General features: G+C 39.8%; 2 protein-coding genes across 9 annotated transcripts in view; both read right to left on the reverse strand.

Moving 5' to 3' along the window:
* Window positions 1-1,487: 1,487 nt before the first annotated feature.
* LOC136259087 (uncharacterized) lies at window positions 1,488-9,688 on the reverse strand. 6 transcript variants are annotated; one of them, XM_066052511.1, is made up of 9 exons: window positions 5,653-6,851; window positions 4,209-4,500; window positions 3,875-4,153; window positions 3,498-3,821; window positions 3,352-3,423; window positions 2,365-2,568; window positions 2,003-2,313; window positions 1,780-1,851; window positions 1,488-1,725 (listed from the first exon to the last, which is right to left on the reverse strand). In XM_066052511.1, the coding sequence occupies exons 2-8, from the start codon at window positions 4,330-4,332 to the stop codon at window positions 1,822-1,824; spliced, it is 1,344 nt and encodes a 447-aa protein (XP_065908583.1). In that variant the 5' UTR covers window positions 4,333-4,500; window positions 5,653-6,851; the 3' UTR covers window positions 1,488-1,725; window positions 1,780-1,821. The 6 variants fall into 6 exon arrangements, 2 of the variants coding, with proteins under 2 accessions (XP_065908583.1, XP_065908582.1); XM_066052510.1 differs by having other exon boundaries at window positions 1,780-2,313; window positions 5,653-6,849; XR_010703184.1 differs by lacking the exons at window positions 1,488-1,725; window positions 1,780-1,851; window positions 2,003-2,313; ... (2 more) ...; window positions 3,498-3,821; window positions 3,875-4,153 and adding an exon at window positions 5,364-5,446 and having other exon boundaries at window positions 4,344-4,500; window positions 5,653-9,688.
* A 3,456-nt stretch (window positions 9,689-13,144) lies between these two features.
* LOC136257848 (inositol polyphosphate 5-phosphatase OCRL-like) overlaps window positions 13,145-27,123 on the reverse strand; it is a 32,933-nt gene continuing 18,954 nt past the window's right edge. For 2 of the 3 annotated variants that reach the window (XM_066051167.1, XM_066051166.1), the window contains 14 exons: window positions 26,034-26,104; window positions 25,743-25,863; window positions 25,587-25,696; window positions 25,296-25,431; window positions 24,917-25,027; window positions 24,799-24,867; window positions 18,649-18,745; window positions 14,804-14,928; window positions 14,322-14,432; window positions 14,142-14,273; window positions 13,939-14,041; window positions 13,517-13,650; window positions 13,354-13,465; window positions 13,145-13,307 (listed from right to left, as the gene is read on the reverse strand). In XM_066051167.1, the coding sequence (XP_065907239.1) occupies window positions 13,177-13,307; window positions 13,354-13,465; window positions 13,517-13,650; window positions 13,939-14,041; window positions 14,142-14,273; window positions 14,322-14,432; window positions 14,804-14,928; window positions 18,649-18,745; window positions 24,799-24,867; window positions 24,917-25,027; window positions 25,296-25,431; window positions 25,587-25,696; window positions 25,743-25,863; window positions 26,034-26,104 (1,563 nt within the window). In that variant the 3' untranslated portion in view covers window positions 13,145-13,176. Of the gene's footprint in view, window positions 13,308-13,353; window positions 13,466-13,516; window positions 13,651-13,730; window positions 13,797-13,838; window positions 14,042-14,141; window positions 14,274-14,321; window positions 14,433-14,803; window positions 14,929-18,648; window positions 18,746-24,798; window positions 24,868-24,916; window positions 25,028-25,295; window positions 25,432-25,586; window positions 25,697-25,742; window positions 25,864-26,033; window positions 26,105-27,123 lie in introns of those variants that run through there. The other variant, XM_066051168.1, reaches the window with a different exon arrangement.

Here is a 27,123-nt window from a genome sequence, read left to right on the forward strand (position 1 = left end):
CTCAGCGGGTAATATATTATTATCAAGTGAAGAAGTGTGATGTTGCTTTATAATAATTTCAAAATTCACACAGTTTATAGGCAATTATGTAGAGTCTTCATAGAGGTATGGAGCCATTAGGTGAGAGGTAGTAAATGTGTTGTGATAATGTGGGTAATGGTCTGTATAGTAAAGTCAGGTCTACAAGTACATCACCTTATCACTAACCTTTGCTGTTATTCTGATCTATAAAGCAAAATGCAATTCCCTCCATTCTCATTGATGATGGAGATTAGCTAGTTATAAAACAAGGAGCTTTCCAAGCTGGCAAGGATACCTTATCACATGCGCACGCACGCATGCACGCACGCACGCACGCGCTTACGTCGAACTGCTACATGTAGGTCTAGGACAATTTAGGCACATCAACCTCAGTTTATTAAAACATGTCGTTCTTCAATGCCGCATAAGGTTTGGTGCACACTGCAGTGACAAGTCAGGAAATATGTTGTCCCAGTCATGTTACAGCCCCCACCTTTTAGAAAGAACAATTTTAGCCTCATCAGGATAAGACTTCAACACCTAGAGTAATTAGTGCACAAATCCAGAGCATGATATAATTATTACGTATTATGATGCTGTTCATCCCAGTACAAGTGTATATGATGAAGAGTAGGGCAATTTCCAGAATCAGCTCAAATATGAATAAGGTTGGTATCACACAAAGCCACCATAGTTTACCTTGTGGGTCTCACAACCAGCAAATAGGTCATGTGATGCAGTATACTTCCGGACTCACAAGGGGATGTCTCATATGAAGGCGCTTGTAACTTGTCCCACGTACCGGCTTTGACATGCCCAGCTACTCTGGTAGGTAGCTATGCCCTGACCTGTTTGATCTGTACTGGTATATGCACAGTTTGATGGCATTTAAGAAAATATCACTGTACAAATACATACCATGGTACAGATTGTATAAACGAAAGTGTCATAGAAGGTTGATGAAAATGCTAAAATGACCAACATAATTACAAGGTTCTCTTCCAAACAGTTAGGCGCCTATCAATGTAATGCCTGACTACCACAGATACGGGCAGAGGGTGGGGGAAGGTCGGGGGAATCGTTTACCAAATTTCCCTGACATGGCGGGGGTTTGTTTTCAATAAGAAATTTACTGAAGCAAAGGTGTGTGGCTTAGAAAGGAGTTTCTCAGATCCTAGCTAGCTACTAGAATCCACTCGAACTCGCTCACAACCCGATTCTCTTGGCCAACGGGTAATCGACCTTGCTAAATATGGTCTGCCAGTCCCACAGACTATACCTCATATAGTGTGGGTTTGATCAAAGCATTTTACAACTGGGTGATTAAAAAGAACAGTTGCTTAGAAAACAAACCTCATGAGAACAGTGTGAAGGTACTATCCCTCTAATGACCATTACTCCTTATAAACCATATCATTGATATTGTTATACTGAAATGGCATCTCTATTATACATTGATTATCAGGTACTATTATACATGATTATGGTACTACATATGTACACAAAAATAATAAAACAACAGCAGTGAGGCGTAAGAAATATACAATGGTACTGTTCTAAATACATTACAAAATGACCTGAGTATGGAGAGAGATGTTCATCAATTGTTGGATATATTACTGAATGATTACGGGGAATCACCTTGGGGAAATGATATACCAGTTATCGTCTGCTGAAAAGTTCACTTGGAAATTGTCTCTTCAACTGTAAGAGAGTAAAGTGAGTGTCTGATATTATTCTTCAAAACTATAAACTTACTTATAACATGTTGTCCTTCTTTTAACTGCTCCAAATCTTGTTTCACCTCTTCATGACGTTGTGCAGACTGATCTATAATATTATGTACTCCAATATTAATATCCTTTACATGTTGTAATATTTCAATGTTGACTACAGCTTCAGTAATAGAGGGCCTATGGCCATCTCCAATCCGAGACCTTATTTTCTGTATAACTTCATCAGTGCTACAGTAATATATTACCTCTATCACGTTATTTCTGTTTATTAGTTTGTCTGTGTCTTGGTCAACACGACTTATGATAAATACATTCCATCTTCTAGTCTCTGCAGCTTCTGATGACAAGTTGGTTATCACTCTCCGAAGGTTGGATTGAGTGTCTCTGGGACAGTCACAGCTAACCAATGCCCCACCATCATCTAAATAGGAGTATAACTCGTCCATTAAAGTCAGTGATGATTCATCTGGCAAGTCAACTATCTCAATGCCATTGTTCTGTAGACCACTTGTAATCCTGTCTTTATCCATACAATTAGGACACAGGTATAGCATTGCTGTAACAGGAAAATGGGATCAAGTAGCCATTAAGTACACAAAGATCTCACCTTTTGCTTGTCCAGGGTATTGTTGATAGGCATTGTCTACAACTTTTACAGGACTATCAAAATCTGTTGAAGTGGACGATGACTGGTCTCTCTTACACCTTACAGATACCACTATTACTATAGCAATAATGGCTACTATTGTAACTGCTATTACTATAACCACTATTAGAACAGTGGAGAGTGTGCTACCATCATCCTCTGGAGCTACGGGGATAAACACATACTGTTAGTTCACACACAGGGACATGATAGCTTCACAAACGCACGCACGCACGCACGCACGCACGCATACACACATCAGTAACAAGCTTAAATCACGTAATGAAATCTTTCATTCCAGGGTTTCCCAGAATCAGTCAGATATTCCCAGAAATTATTTTATTTATTTAATAATGTTTTACAGCACAAGTGCTGCAGGTCTGTAGGACACCTGGTCCTACAGCCTACTCAAAGACTTTAGCTACATAAGGTGTGTTTGATGTGTGATTTTTGTAATTTTTTATAAAAAATATATACTCTTTTAGATATACAAAATTCTCTGTGATGCTTATCAGAAAACTTGGTTAATGCTGTATAGGGGGAAAGCTTTGATGAGCAAAACTTTTGTGGATTTCACTGTATTGTAAAAAGCCATGAAAGTTTTCCCATGAGTGTTGGAAAGACCTGCAACAGCCCAGCTTCTTTTGTGAGCCACGCCCACTCATTGGAATTGTACATCACTGTCTGTAACCAATCCTATGTGGAGCTACACCCACTTAGTAAGATGCTTTGTTGCAGTCTGAAAGTATTCACAAAGCCATGTACATTGCTATGTATGCCCAGTGCAGAGCCACACCCACTTTAATCGATCATCAAGTACTAGTGTATCATTATTGTCGTGAGCCACGCCCACTTATTGACAAATGCACACAGTTAAGCATTTCTGGTGGGCGATATTGTGTACTAATTAGTTGGGCCCTTGACACACCCACACACAAGAATACTCACTTTTAGTAGTACTAGTTGGTGTAGATGAAGGTGAAACAGTGGTATCATTAGAACTTGGAGGCCTTTCCATCACTATGGTAACCAGAACAAATCATAATACGCACAAACGTGCCCACCAAACCATAACATTTGTGACAATAGCTCACCATTTAGAGTGATACTTCTTGAAATACTGCCCAGTGCGAAGGTTATCCTTAGTCCAGTTTCGTTTAGTGTGACAGGAGAGTAGGAGTACCGAAGGTATCGCCCGGGTAGCATACTGCAGAGAAATCCACGTGAGCAATTCACCCTTTTATTGCTTGTACACTGTACAGATCCATTAATATCACTGCCAGTGACCCCTCCAACTGCTCGAGCTATAATTACAACAGTATCGTCTTCCTCTACGGTAACTTCACTGTCGTCTGATAGTACTTGCATCGCTTCGCCATTGATTTCAACTACGACATCGAACTCAACATCAACTTGAACTAAAACAAAAAGCAACAGCTAACGATATCAAAGTATTAGCACTTTAACTTACACGCTATTGAAGTCACTGTTACAAACCGAGTATCGCCATCGTCGTTTTCATTGAGGCAGTGGAGCTCGTGTAGTCCAGTACTAAGCTCGTTAACAGTCAAGTACAGGTCGGACCTCTCCTTGTCATCAACTACACAAATCCCATTAGTGTTCTTGCTAGAGTTAGTGTAAGTGCCGTTACAGCCCTCTATCAGGTAGAGCTGGGTGAAGGGAATAGATGATGGCGAGCCCTTATCGATACACAACACATTTGAGGTGGTCGTGAACATCGTTAAGGGAACTAGGAAGATATTGTAATAGTCATCAAAGACGCGTAAACTTCGTAGCTCCCTTACCTTTAACACAACTAACGTCAGGACAACTGATTTCAGGTCTACACTCTGGTAGATCAGACCCATCAACATTCACGAGCAATAATAAGACTATTACTACGATAACCAATGCGACGTTCTTCTCCATGTCACAACCTCTCTTAAACAAATACTAACTGATTTACAATTCACGGCAACGGACTTAAGCACTTGCAAATGCTGACGCAGCAGCATAGTGATGTCATCACGTGACGTCACTGATTAAGTATTCCTAGGTTAGCCAATACACTTTCACAACCTTTGGGTTGCCAGTTACCTGTAATGAGAAGATGGTTATGTGTTAAAGTGTGTAGTACTTAGCACAGTCATTGAATATACAAGTTTTGTCTCAACAGTGGCGGATCTAGAAAATTATAAAGGGACCCTGAGGAATTCACACTTTGCTGGATTAAATAGCATATTCCACTTTTTAGCCCACTGTTCAAGAGAATAAAGATCAGCCTGTAGTTTGTGGCAGTCATCTACTGTTCTGATGGTAGTGTAAAGCAAAACATCATCTGCATATAACTTAATCTTACATCTAACATTGGTTGGTAAGTCATTAATAAAGCATAAGAAAAGTAAAGGCCCTAAAACAGAACTTTGTGGTACCCCAGAGGTAACTTCAACTGAAGAGCTATGATGCCCCTCACGATCTGGGTGGTATAAGATTTATCAAAGCCGGTATGGTATTATAGAAAATATCACGGTACAAATACATGCATGGTATGGATTATAATTTTAATAATTTAACGAATAAAATTATATCAAATGAACCATTTTTTTGGAAAGGGTGGTAGAAAGGTTGATGAAACATGCTAAAATGACTTTAATACAATTAGAAGGCTATCTTTTACATTGGTAAAGCATCTTCACATTGATGAGGGCAGGATGATGTTATCAATCAGTTGCCATTTAACTCCAGACCGTATGGTGGTATTTTCTAAATTCATCTGGTACAGTAATGGTATCATTAAAATACCTTTTCCTACGATACACACTGGTATATAGCCCAGCTCTATGAGATATGAAGCAGATACCATCATCTCAAGAGCGGTCGTATAGAAATGTTTAAGACATTTCAAATCTTATTACTGGCAAGGCTACTATTGAATCCCTTCCCACCTGAATTAAACTTACTAGCAAAATGATTTAATCATAGCTTGGGGCAAGGTGTCCTTTACACTGGCTGCATACAGACGACGTGAGAGAACAAGATTTCACTACATGGTTTGGAAATTCAGCCTCACACAAAATGCACAGTATAGTTGTACACTCCACTACAAGCATATTATTTTGTTACTAGATAGCAACTATCTCAAGACTCAGCTAATCTATTAAATCATACAAGAATACACAAGGACAACAGCTTGAAATGTAAGAAGTATTAACACCCTATATAGCCATCTTGTGGTGGATAATAACTTACTTTCCAACACATCCAACTCAGCACCAGTCACATTAACAAATCCAAGTTGTAATTGTAGGCCAACAATACGAGGTGACTGAGACAAGCTCCTGGCCACACCACACTGATATGGACTGGCATATACTATACTGGGTGGTGTGGAGTGGGATACGTCATCTTGCAACGTCCATAGTGTGTCATCTAGTGTGTCCACATTATAGTCATTGTTTGTAACAGTGAGTTTACCCATCTCTAAGTATGTGCTAACATGTTCCAACGTATCATTGTGTTCAACACCATATGGTGGGATTGAGGTGGGTAAGTGTTGTTGTTGGTGTACATTGTGGTGGATAACACTCTCTACTTGTTGACTAACCATTGTGGCTGTATACTGGTCTATTGTACCACATGTTGGTAGCTGGTGTAATTGTTCACAAACTCTCCGCATTGAGTCATTGTCCCCTTCATTAATATCAGCAACTAATGGTGGAGAATGATCATTGTTTATCTCTTCTTGTTTGTGTAATTGTTTATCAGTTATGATGTCATTGTATCCCTCTACTAGTGACACAGGTTGTTCCACTGCTGATGCGGCCACCTCTTGCCGTTGTTTGTCAACAATTTGCTGCTTGTTTACACCCTGACTGGCTGAGGCCCACTCTATAAGCGCCGGCTGTTTAAGTATCTCTTCATCTTCACTGTCCTCTGAAGTCTCTTTGTCACTTTGTTTGCTTACAACACTATCTTGGGCGACCTCTATACTTATATCCTTTTGTTTGTTTATTGGTTGTTGTTTATTATCCTCTGGAGCGTCCAGCTCATTGTTTATTTCCTGCTGGATTTGTTTGTTGACAACACGACCATCCTGTACCTTAACCTTCGTGTTTTCTTGTTTGTTACCTGTGTGTTGTTTACTGTTTATTTCCTGCAATTGGTCACCTTGTTGCTTGTTTACAACACTCTCTTCTGCACTACTAGCACATAGTTCTTCCTGTTTATTTACTTGTTTACCATTGTTGATTGTATGTCACAATCTTGTTTACTAACCTCATCACACGTTGTCACCTTATCAACACCATCAGTGAAGTCTAGTGCTTGTTTATCTTGTGACCTCCAGTTGTCTTCCTCCGCTTGATTAACGTTACCATGACGACTTTTTTTTTTTTTTTTTAATTTTTAAGGAATAAAATTTTTTTTTTTTTTTTTTTTTAGATAAAACAGTACATAATAAACAAAAACAAATTATCTTACATATGGGCCTCAGCGACCTGCACTGCAATCGGTGCCTCAGCAATGGGACAGCGCAAACTGGACATTAGCTGCAATGTCAAGCCTTGCGTTATCATCACGATTAGCTGTTTTGTATTGAAGGGTCTCACCAGAAAGAGGCTGAAGGTGGGGTTCAGTGACAACATTGTTACAGACCTCGGAAAGTAAATTGGCAGTTAGATCACGCACTTCATTATGTCTCAGAGAAGGAAACCCACCCTTTGGGCAAGACAGAGCATGTTCTATGGTAAAAGAGTGACCACAGGCACAGGAAGTAGGGCAGGCAGATGGTAGCCAATGATAGCGAAGCGCAATTGCATCACGAAAAGCAGTTTTATGAAGCACAAAATTATGCGACTTCAATGGAAGACAAGAGAGCCAATTCGATGCACCCTTCTCCTGAGCCAACATGACTGAGGAACGCATGCTAGGAGGAAGTTCATCGAACAAATGATTGGCAGATTGAAGTTGCTCTTGATGGCTCCTAGAGTGAAACTTGGATCGCAACTGAACCTGTGCATCAAGACAGTCACCTAGTTGATGTACCTGAGAGATAATCAAGCCAACGAGACCAGCATTTACTTCTACAGAGCAGGAACGCTGCTGTGACACAACAATCGAAGGATCAAACACACCAAGGCCTCCTAGCCGCACAGGCAAGGCAAATAGCTTTCTCTCAACATCACCAGGGACAGTTCGACCCAATAGACTAGGAAGGAAAACAGATTTAACAAAATGTTCAAGAGGAAGGAAAAGGTCTGTAGAACAAGAAGAAACACGAAAAAAATAGTTCCATCGGAAAGAGAGACCATGACAAAAAGCAGCATAGGAAGCATGAGGTTGTGTTTCGGCAAAGAGGCTCAAGGTCTTAAGATCATCAATCCAGCCATCCACTTTACGTCTCAAAAATAGCTGTTCAAAGGCAGGAGTGCCAATTACACCTCCCAGATAACGGTGTCCTTCAGCAGTAACCTGAATGTCACAGTCTCCAAAAATTGTTCTAGCATCAGTTAAAACAGTTTCCTTGACTATCAAGATAGTTTTAGTAGCATTTGGAAAATAGCCATAACGGGGCCCTACGGAAGATAACAAGTCCCACCACTGCTTAAGCTTGGAAAGCTTGCCACCAGCAGCAGAGTCATCAGCATACCAGCACTGCTTTACTAGACCAGTAAGACGAGAAATCAAGGGCAAAGTACCGATAGTGTACATAGCCATAGCGAGAGGATCACCCTGGGTAGTCCCTTCACTAGAAAAGATGGTACGACCTCCAGTAAACAAAAAAGCATCAGTACGATAAGTGTTAATTAAAATAGGAGCAAGAGAAGGGCAGAGGACCTCAACGTTTCGGAGTGTTACTTGACGATTTAACTCATTGAAGGCATTCTTAGCATCAACAAGGAGAACACCATCAACCTCAGGCAAGTCAAATATTTGTTTCATTGCATGGACAGCAGCTTCACAACCACCCATTTGACCAGCACATAATTGAGAGGATCCTGCAGCCTGCTGTAAATCACGCCTTATAATTCTCATCACAGCTTTTCCAATAATTCTTCGCAAAACTTCACCCACACCAATAGGGCGAACACCAGGACGCTTGTCAAGAGGAATTAGGCGACAAGCACAGTAAGCAGATAAATATTTTGAATTAACATAAGAGGTGGAAATACGATGGGCAAAAGTAGAAACAGCTGCACACAAGTCATTAGAAGCATCACCAAACGCTGTACAAAGATGTCTCCAAGCATGAGCATCAAGACCAGAAGGGCCTGCAGAGCCACTTATCTGCATGACCACTGATTTAATTAAAGCAGCATCTAAGCCATCAAATAGAACTGGATGAAACGATTGAGAGGAGTCAACGGGATCAAGTATAGCATCAGGGTCTGCAGCACGACCATGAGGATGTTTTTCATGCAATACATCAAACACAGTTTTGGGAGAACCATCAGACAAGGAACCCACTACATGATCCAAGTTAAGAGGGCCACAGTCACAAGAAGGAGACAGACAGCGAAGAGCAGCATTAACACGGCCCTGAGTCATAAGGTGGGAAAACCTGGAAGAATGAGTTTGATCATCACAGGAAGGACGATAGCGAGGTGAAGCAGATAGATGTTTCTGTATGACAATCCCTTCATTAAATAAAGCTAAAAAATCACCCTTAAGCCAAAGATCAAGTCGTCTCTGAAGGCAAGAGCGAACTACTCGAAAACTGAGTTTGGACTCGTTGTGGGGTTTCTGTAAAAGCAAGTTGGGCATCAACATGGCAGCCTTTAAGGCAAATGGCTCTAGAGCTGACTGTTTACTAAAGGAATGCAGCAATGATGCAAGTTCAGATACAAAGGATTTACCCAAGTTACCTGATGGCACGGTAAACAGGTTTGGTTTCCAATGGACAACTTGAAAGTATAGTTGGTCGAGTAATTCAAGCACAGCAGGGCTTGGTGAGCCACGCCACTCAAAAGTAGTAAGAGTTGACAAGTTAAAGGAAGGAAGGTTTCGCACATCTGAACTGGTTGCACAAGTGGGGCAAATAAATGGTCCATTATCAACATCAAGTATTCTACCTTCAGCAGTAGTGATTCCGACACAATGGCCATGATACCACTGGCAGCAGTTCTCACTGTGGCCATCACACTTAATCATAAACCCATCAGTACCAAAAGGCCGCCCACAAGAGCACCACACACGGTCAGGGTCATCATCGTCAACATCGACGTCATTATTAGACAGATCAACTGGTTGTTTTTGACGGCTCTTCTTACGCCGTCCGGGCATTCCAATAAGTGCGCATCAAAGGATCAGAACTCAAGAAGCAGAGCGAGAGAATAACACGGTAACAAATGGTAAACTCAATCTACTTAGCGCCGTGCCCAGAGCCAGGAAGCGAATACCAGGACCGAAGATCACTCGAAGAATCAAGAGGAGTTTCTTGGAGCAACAATTTGCTGCTTGTTTACACCCTGACTGGCTGACGCCCACTCTATAAGCGCCGGCTGTTTAAGTATCTCTTCATCTTCACTGTCCTCTGAAGTCTCTTTGTCACTTTGTTTGCTTACAACACTATCTTGAGCGACCTCTATACTTATATCCTTTTGTTTGTTTATTGGTTGTTGTTTATTATCCTCTGGAGCGTCCAGCTCATTGTTTATTTCCTGCTGGATTTGTTTGTTGACAACACGACCATCCTGTACCTTAACCTTCGTGTTTTCTTGTTTGTTACCTGTGTGTTGTTTACTGTTTATTTCCTGCAATTGGTCACCTTGTTGCTTGTTTACAACACTCTCTTCTGCACTACTAGCACATAGTTCTTCCTGTTTATTTACTTGTTTACCATTTGTTGATTGTATGTCACAATCTTGTTTACTAACCTCATCACACGTTGTCACCTTATCAACACCATCAGTGAAGTCTAGTGCTTGTTTATCTTGTGACCTCCAGTTGTCTTCCTCCGCTTGATTAACGTTACCATGACGACTAGGCGCTACAACATTTCTCCTCAATCTCCCTGCACCACAACCCATTACAACAGCTTTTAGTTTGTTGACTAGTAAGTAACGTCGCGTCGGACCGCACCTTTCCTTTCGATTGATTCCATAGCAACCGGAAACCTGTAGTAAACTAAGGTAGGGGCGGGCGTTTCCGGACAAAGTTTGCACATGTATTAGAAATTTGTTCAGTTCTCCTCGAGAGAAAAACGGATTCTAAAATGCTTAGTGCCGAATTGTAGCTAATGAACTAGGCTATCGGTGGTATAAATTGTGGATGGTAAAATATAGGGTGCTAGGAGAAAGAGCAGTTTAAATTTGTAGTTTGAGAAAATGCCAAAAAATTATGTGGCTGGGATTTCCGGACACCATTTTAAAAAGGCGTACCTGCCATTGTTATGGGAAATGCTGCACTCTATTGAGTGTCATGGCTCAGCAGAGACTCAAAGCATTCTATTTGTCTGGTTACTTTGTTGGTGACAGCGATTTTTAAGAAGAAGAACTGCTACCAGCCTTGCTCGGACCATGCGAGTGTCTTGCAGCGCTTTCAAAGATGCGACATTTAATCTACTGCCTGGAAATCTGTATCAGTCCTTGCCTTAACACTGAAACAGCATAGTTAAGTAGTGTGGCCCCGCGGATCCTTACTTGGGGCTTCTCTGGGATGCTGGTTGTGTTGATTGCGCGTGCCAGTTAACACGTCGCAGGTAAGGCCACTCCAATTTGTTTTTATGTTTCTGGTCATCTGAAGTTTGGTTTTAGGTGCGGGCGGGCGGAATTCAGCAACAAAGCAACAATGATGTGACTGCTCAATTAGAGTATTTTTGTGATTTTCTGACTGTTTTATTAGAGTACTAGTGGTACCCGCGCAAAATGCGCGTGATACTAAGACAATTGTTATGTCCTATTGTGTGAATACACTTAAATTTGAACATTACTTCATATCATTACATATCAACAAAGACATGATTACGCATAGCTACTGATGTGCATACATAATTTCCTCAATTGTGTGTAATGTTGGTGGCCTTGTGCACTGGAATTTCTACACATCTGTACAGTACTCATGCAGAACACAGCTCTCATGAAGGTGGCGTATCAAGATGTGTCCCAATACAATCATGCACATACATGAAAAAGATTAGTTTTGAGCAGCAGGTATGGACTCAACTTCATTTTGATGATGTTGCATGAACTAACAAAGTGTATGAGTGTGGTATGAGTATCAATTTACCAATAGTTGATGCATCACCACAATGAGCTATGTTCTAATTCAACTTGCTTTTGTTGCATACATTCTGTATATTCATGTAGTCAATTTGAGTAACTAAATTGTAGCTACATTTCTACATCCTAGTCATGGTACTATGTATACTTATTGCATGACAAAGTGTGTATGCAGTACAGTATTGAGTCTGGGTATTCAAGTTTATCAGCTGTACTGAGCAAGGTCCAACACAACCATGTGGATTTGGATAGAGAAGAGTTGTATTTTGTTGCTTTCCGAATCAAGGTGCATTACCAAGATGAATCCTTCATATGAAGAGTGGTTAATCTAGAGAGATTGACTGATTGAAAATTGATTGTTCGTAGAGAGGTTGTGTGTGTTCTATTAGGGTAGATATCGCGATTAGGGTAGTTCAAGTAATAGAGCTTCTAGAAGTTTCAGCTCTCCCTGTGGAGTTACCAAGGAGTGAAAATGTGTAACTTTATCCATCCACTAAGCTATGTTGATGCTCACTTTAAACTAAATTTCAAGTCAATAGCCTTTTCCACTCAAAAGTTATGAGTCATCAAAGTTGATAAATCGGATGTGTGCGGAAGACCCCTTTTCGCAAATACGGTCACATATTGTTCGCGATTCGTAGCCTGGTAAGGTAGATGTATGTTCAATTAGAGTAGTTGAACGTAATCTTCCGTTCTTCCTCTCTCATAATGGCGAATCTTCCTGTTAGGCAGCCTGATTGGAGTGATCATAGCTCGTTAAATTGCCACACCCATTACGACTGTTTCCTTCTCCCTTGCAGTGGTATTGCTGGTAATCCTCCTTTATAAGTCTATCTGTAGTCACTGATCTGCTTGTATTCGTGTCGCAGTCGGCAAATACTTCATCCAGTGCACAGTGATGTGGGCCTCTAGACGTCCATCCTTGTAGTGGACAGCACAGCAGGGCGATCTGTACTATGCACTATTCCCATTTCTTGTAGGTTTTCACTGATAAGTAGTTAGATTTATCATGTTTGTAGCAGCCCAATATTTGTTTCTGAAATCCAGCCTTTTCAAAAATCTGATGCGGGCATATTCCCCATGTATTTCTGAAATTTCACTTTCTGTAAAAAGGATGCGGGCGGTGGACCAGGAGTGGCCTAATGGGCTTGGATTCCAGTTGTACTATCTCTAAATCATATATCCGTTCACTGAGTAGTGTGACTGATCATTTGTGATGCTTATGGTGGCTTAGAATTACAACTGGTGTCCTCAACCTCCTGTTAACATGCGTAGTGAAAGTTTTTACACAAAAATATTTTACACGCGCAAGCAAATTGTGATGTATCTCGGTAATCCTTAAAGTTATCAAAACAAAACTTTAGTATTTTATAGTACACAAGTAGGGTACTTAAACCATAGCCTGATCGGTTTCTATTCCATCCTTCAGTAGCGGATTAAAAATGAAGTGTCCGGAATACCCAGCTGTCCGGAAACCCCCTTACTTACCTATCTTCGTTCACGTTTGGATATTATATTACATAAATTATTGTGTAAAATAATAAAATTCAATAAATTACAAATCATTAACAAGACATTGATATAAGAAAGTGACTTTTCGTTTTTTCTCACTAGAAAGTGTTCGCTTGCTCTTCTCAGCAGAATTCCCCCTAGAATCCCTCAAGATTACTGGTCCAAACAACGACGCTACAAAGAACACATCATCACATGTGTACAGTGAGTGTCACCTCACCAAGTAGCCTGGCGTCCATTTTGTTCATATCAGAATTATTAAGTAATTCTTTAAGAAATGCTGTCACATACACGAATGTGTTGCGATGAACCTTTGGTAGTTGCATTAGCAGCTATACAATAGTAACATGTGATTGGTTAGTTACTAGGTGGGTGGGGCTGACCTGATTACAGAGCACAGCATTGTTGCTGCACTCCATACACCTATGATGGAAGTGTACTGGTATTACTGGTTCAGCCAGTGCCTCTAGGAAGGTCAACAGAGCTGCAGCCACTGAGTACACTGAGAAGTTGCCTCCTGTAAACACTGTTAAGGGGAATACCCTACTAGTTGTTAATTAAATACAAAATCGCCTAGCCACCTGTTTACTAAGGTCACCTGTCTAAACCAGTCAACCTGACAATCCTCAAATGTGTCATTTAAGTACAAAGTGACCTGCCCACCTAACAAGATGGAATGCCCACCTAACAAGATGGAATGCCCACCTAACAAGATGGAATAAACAAGTTTAACTGTGTTGGACAGAAGAACACTGGAAAAGATCTAATTCACCTAATATATAGCAGTCATACATTGTTAGGATACTCAGTCCACTCTGGTTACCCCATAACATTCCTCCACCGGTATCCAATAGCTCCCTGATGGCACTAATCTCGGACCGTAATCCTCCGTCTGTAAACAAGTTCTCCTGTAAACAAACAAACAACAATTAAACATCATAATCTATCATACACCCCTGTACAGACACATAACAGCTGGTATTATTATATTTACTGATAGTTCATCACCTTATCCAGCCCAAAACCAAACAAGTAGTCAACCAGTTTCCATAATTCCTTAGGAATATCCAGTGAAGGTAGAGTTGTCATTTGTTTGTCACGTTTGCGATTATCCAATGAGATTGTCTCTAGCTCTTGTTTCTATGATAAGGATGATACATCACCATGGTAACAGAATACCACACCCACCACTTCAGATAGTCTTGTCGGAGTGACGTCACGTACAAAGGTGTGAAGGTGAACTAACAGATCCAGTGAGAGGCCAAAGCAAGACGGAAGGTAATTCCCAGATATTGTGACCTTATTAGGAGTGAAGGATAGTACAATTGGAGAAGTCTATTCCGTTAGCCACAGGGCTTAGAGGGAGCTACGTATAAATAAGGACCAGGTAATGGTCCCGGGTTTACAAAATTCCTCTTGGAGTTGTTTACATGCTATGTAGAAAACTTAGAGAGATTAATCCTATTCTATCATGTTACTTGTCATCACCACTAGGTAGTGATGTAACACTGGGATTGGTACTAGAACTACTCTAATAGAACAATCAATTAATATCATAGCTACATATACCTTATGTAATACACCAGCTCATTGGCCGGTGGCTGGTACTATATATGGATACAAGATCACTACTGGTGATCAGGGCTTCGTTTAAACTTTACTAAGGATACAAAGAAATCTTTTCCTCCCTCTAAATGGAGCACCAAGATGTCCTCAATCTTCTCTTGACCCATAGTAAGGGAGGGAGCAGTGTCATAATCCACCAACACTTTTAGCTCAAAGAACTCTCTCTGATCTGTAGTAACAACATCATCGTATACTAGTGTTGTTACTTTATTGACTATTAATGTAAGTGCAGTGGCCACTTATTACAGTTATTACATGTGTACCATTTTCACACCTCAAAGGAAAGAGAATATGTAAATCATACAGTATGATAGTAGGGACCACAAAGGAGTAGGTGTGGTCCACAAAATAACATCACCCAAAAACCAGCCTCAATTTTCCTTGATGATGATGAGGCAGTATTGGTTAGGTAAAACTAAGCCCAAACAAGCTTTTAGATCGACCAGAAACGCTTTCAATAAGTTGCTACGGAATTTAAAAATAATTTATTTAACGGAATTTTCTACTGACTGCCTGACTGAGCCTTCACACAAGCGTAACTCGATAATGGCTAAGGCTACGGGCTTGATTTTTTCACTGTTCGACGTCACTTCTGCTCGACAGGTGCCTTTCGGCATACCGCAGTACATACATTCCATTCTTCATGGACTTACCAGTGTGTCCCATTCACCTTTGCTGACAGCAAAAAGTGTCGATTTGGCGATAGCACGTGATGGCTTCCCTTCGTAACAGAAATCCTCTGTATTTTTCATAGTAGCTGTTTTGATTGCAGAGGTGCTTTTCGAACAGTTCTCAATTCGCACTGCTATGTAATGGGTTGAACACAACCGATAACCAAGCATAATGGATACCTCACTTTTCAGACAATAATTTGAAATAGCTGGGGTGTGCAGCGCCATTTCAGATGCAGTATGCGTGGTTTCACCAGTTCATAATAATTATTTACAAAAATAAGTTAACAAACAAGTACACAGAAAAATTTGGAATTTCAACTAGAATAGGGGCCATAGCACATTGATAAAAAGTACTGAAACAAGCTGGAGTAGTGCATGATATTAAATTACAGTAAAACAATAAGAAGTGTTATATCCCTACTGTGCTCAAGATACCATAATGGAAATGCACAGTAGGGATATAACACTTCTTATTGTTTTACTGTGATTTAATATCATGCACTACTCCAGCTTGTTACAGTACTGTTTATCGATGTGCTATGGTCCCTACTCTAGTCCAAATATTTCTGTGTACTTGTGTCATATAGCATTACTCAGGAATGCATTAATAAGGTTAACGTATTCCAAGATTTTTAAATTTCTTTCATGAAACTTTGTCATTTCCTCTGCTATAAATATAGTGACACTTACGGGAATGATTGTGAGTTTTAATTTTGTGAAGTCAAGCTGTAAACGAGTTGTTATAATGAAGAAAGTCACAGGTTAGTTTATATTGCTATATGGACACCTGACTCAATGTCACATATAGCTCAGGGCATGTGATGGATTTAGCCATTAGTACTCACTGTATGTAGTCATGACTTTAGTACTCACTGTATGTAGCCATGACTTTAGTACTCACTGTACGTAGTCATGACTTTAGTACTCACTGTATGTAGTCATGACTTTAGTACTCACTGTATGTAGTCATGACTTTAGTACTCACTGTATGTAGCCATGACTTTAGTACTCACTGTACGTAGTCATGACTTTAGTACTCACTGTATGTAGTCATGACTTTAGTACTCACTGTACGTAGTCATGACTTTAGTACTCACTGTATGTAGTCATGACTTTAGTACTCACTGTACATAGTCATGACTTCAGTACTCACTGTATGTAGCCATGACTTTAGTACTCACTGTATGTAGTCATGACTTTAGTACTCACTGTATGTAGTCATGACTTTAGTACTCACTGTACATAGTCATGACTTTAGTACTCACTGTATGTAGTCATGACTTTAGTCCATTCATTGCAGGGTGGATCCACCTTTGGGGTTTCACCCTCAGGTTGAATCTCAAACAGGAAATATAAGAGAGAAGGAAAGCAACAGAACACAAAAGACTGACTTACTCTACTAGAGCAGTCAAATTATTCTATTAAACTATAATATAACATCACGTGATTCAGCAAATGGTGGAAGATGCGTTTATTGTGAGTGAAAGAGCTGGCAACTGCAAGGAAGTAGTGGCATTTGTAGTCACAGTAGTCACTCTAATAGAACAGTCATATGTTATAATTGTATACTATAACAAAAACCAAATAAACTAACATATTCAAAAATTATTATAAATGAAGTAGGAATCCAAGCGATAAAAAATAGTGAAACAAGAGATCGATGGCAGTATTACAGCATAGCTGAGCAGTGGTTCAATGCCAAAGTAGGGACTTTCCCACCAAGCTATACTGTAATACAATCATTTATCTCTTGTTTCAATACTTTTTAAACCAAGCGCACGCCCACAGCCGGCTGTGGGCGCGCGCTTGGTTTACTGAAATTGTTTTCGTAAAAGTGTGTATGTGTGTACCTATCTATCTACCTATCTACCTATGTTTGTCCGTATGCACCCACGTGAGCAAAATCGTTTAATAACAGTAAAAGCAGCTTTTACGTAAGAAGTAAAAGTGAAATGAAGTCTGTATTAAACTTCTGCACAGGTGAACTTTGCTCTGAAGTGGTTTCTTTTCGGCGGACTGAAATACGGGTGTGGTGACTTTCCTCAGACTACCTTCCCCTTGAGGTTTTCAGGCATTTAGCAACTGAAAAACAACGGTGCAGGCCTCGTACACTAACTACCAGGAATAGCCTATCGCTTCGAGTTGAAAGGGGACGTATCCCTTACGTACGTGAACGAAAATGAAGAGCAGCTTTGAGGCTTTGTCGAGAGAATTTGTGGGAAAAAACATGTTAGTCACACTATAAAACAGTTTAGAAGATAGTTTTGTGCGTAATATGTTGGTAAAAGCGGTTTATTTAACAAACGCTTCCTTAGCAGTGCATAGCAACGTAATTGAACGAATTACGAATATTTCATGAATTACGAAATACGAGAAATAGCTAATAATATTATTGCACAACCCAAAACTACCCTATTGTAAAGTAGTAATATATAGTTGGTTAATTCATAGTAGCATATACTGTCTATAGTTAATTCCAGATGAGTTAGCTAGCTGTATGGCGCCTGGTTTTTAGAAGTAGCACAACATCAACTTGTTATCATTTGGATCAGTGCTCTGCGATATACTGGTAATACTGTTTATCGTGATAAATTATCATAACCGATTATCATACTGTGACATCCTTTGATAACTAATATATCAAAACACTGGTATATCGATCAATACCAGTATAGGATTGCTTTTAACCCAGCTAGCCTTTGGTGTTTAATATTATCCAATTTGTTGATGGCTTAGCAGACACACCCTAAACAAAAACTTGAGGTTGTCACATTACAACACCTGCCTACTTGTACTTAAAATTTTTTTGAGGTGCATACCACTTCCAAGAAATGATGCAATAGTTACAATAACAAGCTAACGATATATCGATATACAAGCTAACTATATATCGATATACCGCGATATTTTCCTGTTACTAATACCGTGTATTCAAATTTCAATACTGCCGAGCACTAGTTTGGATCCCTTCTTCACTTTCAAGTTAATAATTTTAGTAATAATGGAATAGGACAGGTCAGTGTTGTTATGGTGTAATAGGACAGGTCAGTGTTGCTATGGTGTAATAGGCAACTGTGTGGATTAATACAGATAAGAAGAGTACACTCTACATATTGAGATGCTCTAATAGAGCAGTCAAATTATTATAAAATGGACATTGATAAAACTAGATACATGCAACACAGAAATCAAGTTTCACTCCATATAGTGCCCACCTGGTAATATCACTCTTGATGATGGGGATATACTCATCCATGGTTTACATCTTAACTCCTTGTCCAGTTTGGCGATGAATGATACTTGTACAGGTCGCTATGACAACAATAATAAACATGAAAACAACCTGAAAGTAACACAACTATATCACAACATACAAACACCAACATGTTAAGTGAACACCACACATTACCACATTTCCTACATCACATGTGTATACAATACATACTATGATAGACTTGACAGTTAGTCTGGCTGTTAAACATCAAAAAGGGTCAAACCTTGAAGAAATTGGTATAGAAGCAATTTCGGTATCAAAAGAAGCAGAATTTTTCAGACAACAACATATCCAAAATCTACCCCAATGGCATTCGGGGAATTTAATTTATGACCATTTATATTAATTAGCCTGACTTCAGTGTTTCACACATGAACTTACGCCCATACTTGACTTGTTTCATCAAAAATGCCAGCATTAGTGTACAATTTGTATAATATTAATGCAAAATATCAGTAAGCACCTTTCACCATTATTATTTTAGAAGATACTTAGCTACCATGTGTGAAAAGATGTGATGTAATGGCCTATATAGCAGGAGTGCTCTGCATGCAGGTTGGGCTATACCAGACTATATAGTACACACCTAGCAATGGTGGAGTTTTGTTTTGTAATTAGGAAATGATGTATGATTAATTACTATAGATATAAGGCAGCCTTACAATGTTAAAGTGACTCTATTGCTGTATTAGGTATTTTGTTTTTGTAAGTCTTCCATCTTGCAATAAAGTAATTCAGTTTTTGTAGTATAAATACAGAGCACAATTTGTTGTTTGTATGAGTACAGTATTAAGTGTTTGAGTTAGTTTAGCTTATTAAAGTGTTCTAACTTCTGAGAGCTACACCAGCTTAGCGCTTGATTACTGAAATTCACAACATAAAGCTTTTATTGTAAGGTAAGCTGTTGACTATTAACTATCTACACATGTAGTAATGATCATTAATTAAATCTGTTCTTAGTACATGTTTTGCTCGTTTATTCTACCTATTAATTTATCTTTAATTTTTGTATTATCATCAACAAGTAAACTGCATTACAATTTAGTAGCTGGTGGAAGTTGTGTATAGCTTGACTGTAGATCAAGTTATATCATAGTCAAAGAGGAATCTTCAGGAGCAAAATCTGTTATAACCACTACACTATTTGGCATTGGTGTTGAGATGGACCATGTGTTTGGGTAAAGGTGGCTTGTAAATGAACTGTCACAGCTAGATTACTCCATCAGTTATGATGAGGTAAACAGATACACACAATCTGTTATTCAGAGTGAAAGCCTTGATAACTTGCTTGCAGAGTGCCAGTGGGTTGCAGATAATGTTGACCACAATGTGGCATCATTAAATGGTAGTGGTAGCTTGCATAGTATGGGAATTGTCTATAGCTGTTTCAACAATCAATGGATTACAAACTCCATATCACTAATCTTCTCTGGCACTGTGGATGGACATTCAGTCATACTTATGTAACGGGCTGGGGTGCCCCGTTACGGGACAAGGACTGAACCACGCTACTCTTCTTATTAACGCGTACTACTCAACTCCACGCATGCGTACACATACACACTAATATACAATATCCAGTTCACAACGCTGTTACATCACTCCTCCCATTAAAGTAGCTTGGACCTCCAAGCTCAACTGTGTTACACATGCTTGCATCATCATTCTTGAATTTCGTATATCAATCTTCATAATAATTGTCTCTTTACACTCCTTTTACCCCAGCATCCGCCAAACATAACCACTGATAGTAAATCTCCAGCCCTTGATTTAAAACCACACAGCTTACAATCATCCGACACTTCCCAAGTTCAGTTATAAACAGTCAACAACTATTCACTGAGCACTTGCTAGCAGACACCGCAGACTCCACGCTTGGTAGACAGAACCTCTGCAACGTCCTTTCCAAGGACATGAGTCCAACTGCCACCTCTTCACAGTCGTCTCCTACTGGACTTCCGCACGAATTACAAGAATCGATTCTCTAGCCTGGGTTGCTCCTCTAACACACAGAGCTCCTGGTTCTCCTGCGATCCGACGAGACACGCCTCTCTTCAACTGGCCTTGCACTGCAGTTGTCACGACGAGTCTCGGTCCCACGTCCGGTCTCCTTTACCAGGGGGGAAATCTCGCTCCAGGACTCTTTAAGTTCTTGTCGGGTCTCCTGCACCCGGACGACGTCTCAATCGAACGACTACTCTAGTCGGTTCACCTCACACTAGGAACAGATCGGGAAAGCGTCTCTCTTCTTCTGGAATTACAACTCCACAGTCTTCTCTCACTTATCTGGTTCAAATCTCGGTGGGACCTCCACTGTAACAGGCAGGGGTGCCCCGTTACGGGACAAGGACTGAACCACGCGGTTCTTTATATCCAGTTCACAACGCTGTTACAAGTTTTATGTAGACAGACAGCCTTTTCTAACTGCCATGGTTCTTTTTGAAAATCTGAGGTGCTCCTTCTGCCCATTATTGATTTGAACCCATCTTGATGATAACTGCATTATATTCCACATTGATGTACATCCAAAGTCAAGCTGAACAAATGAATATCCCAACACCATGTGCAAACATTTAATCAGCCATTGTGACTCAAAGCAATTGAAATAATACAAGCAAGATCACAGAATATAGTTTGCAGGCTTGATTGTTCTGCCCTGACGCTATAAACCTCACGATTTAGACATGCTATAACTTTCTTCATACGTTAAACCAGCCAATGCACCTATCCTGAAAAGTGTATGTCCCTACAAGCACGGGAACATGGGTAAATGATTCCTTCACGCACTATTCCGCATAACATTACATAATCACCTGTTCATCTATGGTGTGTTTCTAACATAGTCCAGTGGCTAAAAAAAACTATTTTTTACAACTAGCCCAAACCTGAGACCGGGGGGGGTAGTAGTATTATAAACAAAATTTTCTTTGCGTTTGAATTACTTGTATTCTATGTTCTGTATTGTCACAAAATGTCAGTGAAGGGAATGATTGAAGAGATTTATGAGAGAGCATATTTACCTAGTTGAAACACAATTGTGTGGCAAGATTCAATCTGGAAGCAATTTGAGATGACCTGGAACTAGGAAATAGCAAACAAACTTACAGTGATGTACAAGGCCAATTCTTCAGATCAAAATATTTATCAATAGTGGACTGTGAAAATGACCATACCTCTAAATTGCAATTTTAGTAGACCAAAAGTGGAAAATTTTTGAAAATGGCAATCTCAAGACTGGATCTTGAGGTACTTTTGTCAAATCCCTGTAAACATGCACAGCACATGTATGTAATTTTTGACTTTATTCTTTCCTGTGGTGCAGCTTGCTATTTAGTCTGACTTTTACAACTAGCCAAAAGTCATTTACAACTAGCTTTTTGGCCACAACTAGTTTTTTGGCCACAACTAGCCCCTTTTTTTAGCCCCTGTAACATACTAAAGAGATTTTTGAAACAATAACCATGTAGTCTACACAAGAGAAGGACAGCAAAAGGCAGGAGGTTAGTTACGAGATTGTAGTGCAACTTCTCTATAAGAGGCTTTTAGGCCATGTGTGTGTTTGCTCATGCGTAGTAGTTGTAAAGCACCTGGAAACCAGCCTTAACGTATTTTGCTTCAATTATAAGAAGACTGGCAGTGTTTATTGTATTGTAAGGAACATTAGGACACTGTTTGCTAGTGTTACAATGTCCTCACAAAGCTGACAGTCCGATTTTTACTAGTTATGGCTTTATAAGATTCTTGTAGTTACCGTTGTGTAAACAGAAACTGCATAATCTAATTCCTTAGACAATAGCCAACAATATTATATATAGTTTTATGGTAATTCGTTTTACAGTTTGTGAAATCTACAGAATAACATGGTCCTTGAAAAAGTTGGTGGTAAAAAAATTTAATAAGGAATAAAAAGATTTCCCCAAAGTGGTTTTTGGTGGACTTTGAATGTCATTCTACAAAAAATTCCGCTTCTTTTAATACCAAATTTTCTTCAAGGTCCAACCCTTCAACAGCCAGACTAAGTTACTAAGGAGACTATTGGGTAGAGTGAGTGTTAGACTGGTGTTATATGTTGGTTATTGAGCAGTGAGCTATTGTAGTGAGCTATTTGTAATATAGTTGGTATATGTGAACAAGCGCTACTACAGTTTGTTAATAATGATAGAGTCAATTGTGATCAGATTTTACAAAACCGATCCAAATTGCACATCAGGCAAAATCAAACTAACACCTCCAGTGGATAGCTACACTATCATATTACTCCTTTGACCCTCAGTACTACTCAAACTACTCAAAGCTGGTTTTAAGAGACATCTTTTCTGGGTGGTATTGCGAGCTCAAATGGCAGTTTCTGGCTTTGTGAAGAGCCTGGCTTGGCAAGTATCTCTGGTTTGCTGGTGGATGGCCTGGTATTGTTGGCGAAACATTTTTCTGTTAATTTTTCTACATATGTAATAGCAACTAAGGAGCCAGCACAGTCCTGTAATCTTGTGTCTGGGCTTCAATCGTGGTCTGCCTCCATTTGAAGCCTATCTCTTGCCCACCCCGCCATCTCCCACCCTCCTCCCCTTTGTGAGCACCTGTGATGCCACTTCACTCGCCCAACTGCTCAGATTTTCTCTCTTATTTGGAGGGAAACTCTACAAGCAGCTACAGGTACTTGAAGTGGTCTGAGATTGACGCATCACTTGAGTAAACTTCATACCCGTGCTTGGTATCCTTGGCAAGTTATGCTGACTTAAAATCATTTATCTAACGTGCGATTAGGATAGTTTTTCCAAAATCTAGTCACAATTATACTTCAGCTCCCTTGGCTAAACACTTGTTAGTATGATGATCTCTACTAGGCTATAATCTTCCTATTATACAGTACTGTATATTAGGGACTGTGAAGGTTTGAGAATTTCTGGCCAAAAATATCACCCCAAAACCAACCTCACAATCTCTAGCCAAAAAGGAATTTTCTACTGACTGACTGACTGACTGATGCCTTCAGACAAGCATAACTATAACAGCCTAGGCTACAGGCTTGATTTTTGTTTTTTTACTGTTCAATGTTGCTTTGTCTCAAGATGTGCCTTTTGGTATACTGCAGAACACACAGTGTATTCATCATGGTGGACTTGTCTTCTTTTGTGTCCCATTACTTTTTGTTGAAGGCCCAAGGTCTTGATTTGTGGTGGTACAATGGCTTCCCTACATTTGTAAATGGGAACCATCTGTATTTCCCATGGTGACCTCAGAGGTGCCTCTCCCACTGTTCATCATTTGTAACACTGTGAAACACTGAAATAGACTGAACATAACTGAAAATGAAGTGTAATGGTCACTTCACTGTCGAGTCAGTAATTGATAGCTGGGACACACGTTCAGACGAAAACAGTAACTCAGGAGCTATCCTTTCTTTTGATGTGGTATGTGCGGGTGAGCTATCCTTTCTTTTGATGTGGTATGTGCGGGTTCACCAGTCATAATGTTAGCAAACAAGGAACAAGAAATAATTATCTCATTCATGACCAAATTAGGGATTAAATGACCACTAGTATATCTACAGGTGTAGGTGACTTCCCTTGTTTCCCTACTTTCCTTTTTCCTTCCTTATTTGTGACATTATCCATCATTAGTAACTCCTATGTCAATACAGTGAGATTCTACTACAACATGTTCTGCTGAGCCAAAGGACGCTGACATTTATTTATTTACCTATTTATTTATTAAGGCTTTACAACACAAGTGCTGAAGGTCTGTAGGACACCTGGTCCTACAGCCTGTTTATAAGTTGTTACATAAAGTGTGTTTGAAAAGGTGGAGAAAGGAGAAAAAATCCATGACTGGACCTGGGCAGCCTCAAACCTGCAGCCATCCGATACGCTTACAGGAGTCTGCCAGGTGGTCAGTATGTATTCTCCTTGTCAATTTATGTATATGTATCCATAGGAACTCCAGAGAGTAATCTATTATTTCTAAGTATCCCATGAGGAACCAAATGGATATCACTTTATTTATTAAGGCTATGCATACAAAAAACCCTCCAGTGTTGATCACCACGGTAACATAAAGAACGTTGATCATCACAGTAACACAGAGGTCATACCAGTCCAGTGTTCTCCACAATCAACACTTGTAGTTGTGACTCGTGGAACTTGATGTTGGGGAAGTGGAACTGTACAGTTGCCATAGTAACAACATATACTACTCTATTTAGTTCCCACCTCTGACTGGTTTAGTTGTACTTGCGGTAGGGTATCATTTTCCATCTTGTCCAGTTCCCAGACAATCTCTTCAAACACAGACCGCTCCTTGCCAGGATGGACCATTCGGACCTGTTAGGGTACAAGTTACATCCTTAATAACACAAAAATGATGGTCATTGTGGTTGCAATCCCAACCCCATAGGGACCCCCTGATGATAATTAGAATTCTGAAGTTGTGTATGAAATCACCATGTATATTGTAAAATGAAAATAACGTTATCAACACCAAAAATATTTGTATCACAAATTCACAATATCAAAGAGCTGTAGCCATGTTGAATTACAAGAGATTTAGTTGTAATACCCAGTCATAATGGAGTTATCAGTGTATACTCACCTCAGCATTCATTAGAGCACTGACTGGTTTGTGGTCACTCAGCCGATAATTGTGGTGACTACGATAGTAGATTTGCTTGATCCCTGCACCACTCCATAAGATACGATCACACCAGGCTGGAGCTCTGCTCTTGTCACTGTATGGGGGGTAAGAGTGACACTCAGAGGAAGTAACAGTGACACACACATGCACACACAGAGGGGTAATTGTGACACAGAGAGGAAGTAATGGTGACACACACAAGGGGTAATGGTGATTGGCACGCACACACAGGGGGTAATGGTTACACACCTGGTATCCCAGTTATCAGTGTTAGGGTCATATTTGTAGGTTGGCTTGAAATCAATCGGTCCCTCAATGTAATTCACAAACACTGTCTGTTTCTGCCTCTCAATATTTAGCTACAGCAATAGATCATGTGATGTCACAAAGGGGTGGGGCTGCTACCTGGTCTATCTCTAGTAGAGAATGGAACTGAAACTTGTCAGCATAATCTCTGATAACTTCAGCTGTCATTATAGCTGATGTATTTAGTCGATAGTTGAGGTCACCTAGCCAGAATATCATGCTGTGTGGGAGTGTCGAGAATATTGTATGAAATGAATGAATACAAACACAAAACTAACTAATGTACAGTACATCACACACACAACACACACTACACACACAACACACACACACAACACACTACACACACTACACACACACACAACACACTACACACACACACAAACTCACTCATGGTCCATAATCTGGTATACATTTCTTCCTTTCCCAAAGTGTAGTTTACTACAGATCATGTTGTAGTCCTATGACAGAATGTGAAACAATTAGAAGACAGCAAGAGCAATTTATTGCAAACAATTAGCAGCAGTACAGAGTACTCACTCTATCATTAACCACTGAATTTCAAAGATGGGATAAACTGCATATAGCTGTATGTATAGCCAGTGATACTGTGATTGTGATCGAGGCTAATACGGTAAAGAGCAAACCTCCATAATCCCTACTACCCAGTACTACCATACTGTATGAGATAGTTGACTACATGTTCAGTCTGTTCCTAGGTTTGATGATATCACAACTTCACTTGGCAAATTGTTCCACAGCCTGATGGCGCTGGGATAATAGGAACATTTAAAAACATCTGAATTAGTTTGTAGTTGTTGAAATTTCATTGAGTGACCTCATATCACAGTGGTTGCTGTCTAATCCAAAACATCCAAGCTGTAAAGAAAGGGTGTGCCCCCAAAAAGGCATAGTGAAATAAGTTGTGAAATCAAAAGTGGTGGCCTAATGGCTGTGATAGTAGGCTAATGGTAATAAACAACAATTCAGGTGAATTTGTGTTTTGATGTTACAACTTTATTTTTCCCTGGCCTTATTTTTAGGGGCTGCACCCTTTTTCTTTACAGCTTGGTTGTATTGGTTTAGATATCTTTTTGTAACACAAAATTGGCCATAAGCTGGCTTTTGGGCTTCCTTTTTACTTATTTTTTCTCTTTACTACAAGAATTATCAACTTGTACTCTCTATTAGAGTTCTTGATCTCACACTTGCTACACGTAGTCAGTTTTCACATATAGCTCAATGGAATTAAACCTGTTTATGTACCAGTAGTGGGTCAGTACTGAGGTTTAATTTTTTTTTTTTTGCTCAAGAGAATCACAGGCAATCAAGTTGATCACATGTGCTGAGTACTACATGATGATTGAGAGCCAAACAGCAAATGCAGGTTAGTGTTATAGCCTGTAGCATACTAGCCTTGGTCAAACACAACACTTCAAGTGGCTGCGGCACTTTAGAGGGAACGTCACCACAATGTTTG

The sequence above is a fragment of the Dysidea avara genome, chromosome 6, assembly GCF_963678975.1.
Source record: "Dysidea avara chromosome 6, odDysAvar1.4, whole genome shotgun sequence".
Lineage (NCBI taxonomy): Eukaryota > Metazoa > Porifera > Demospongiae > Dictyoceratida > Dysideidae > Dysidea > Dysidea avara.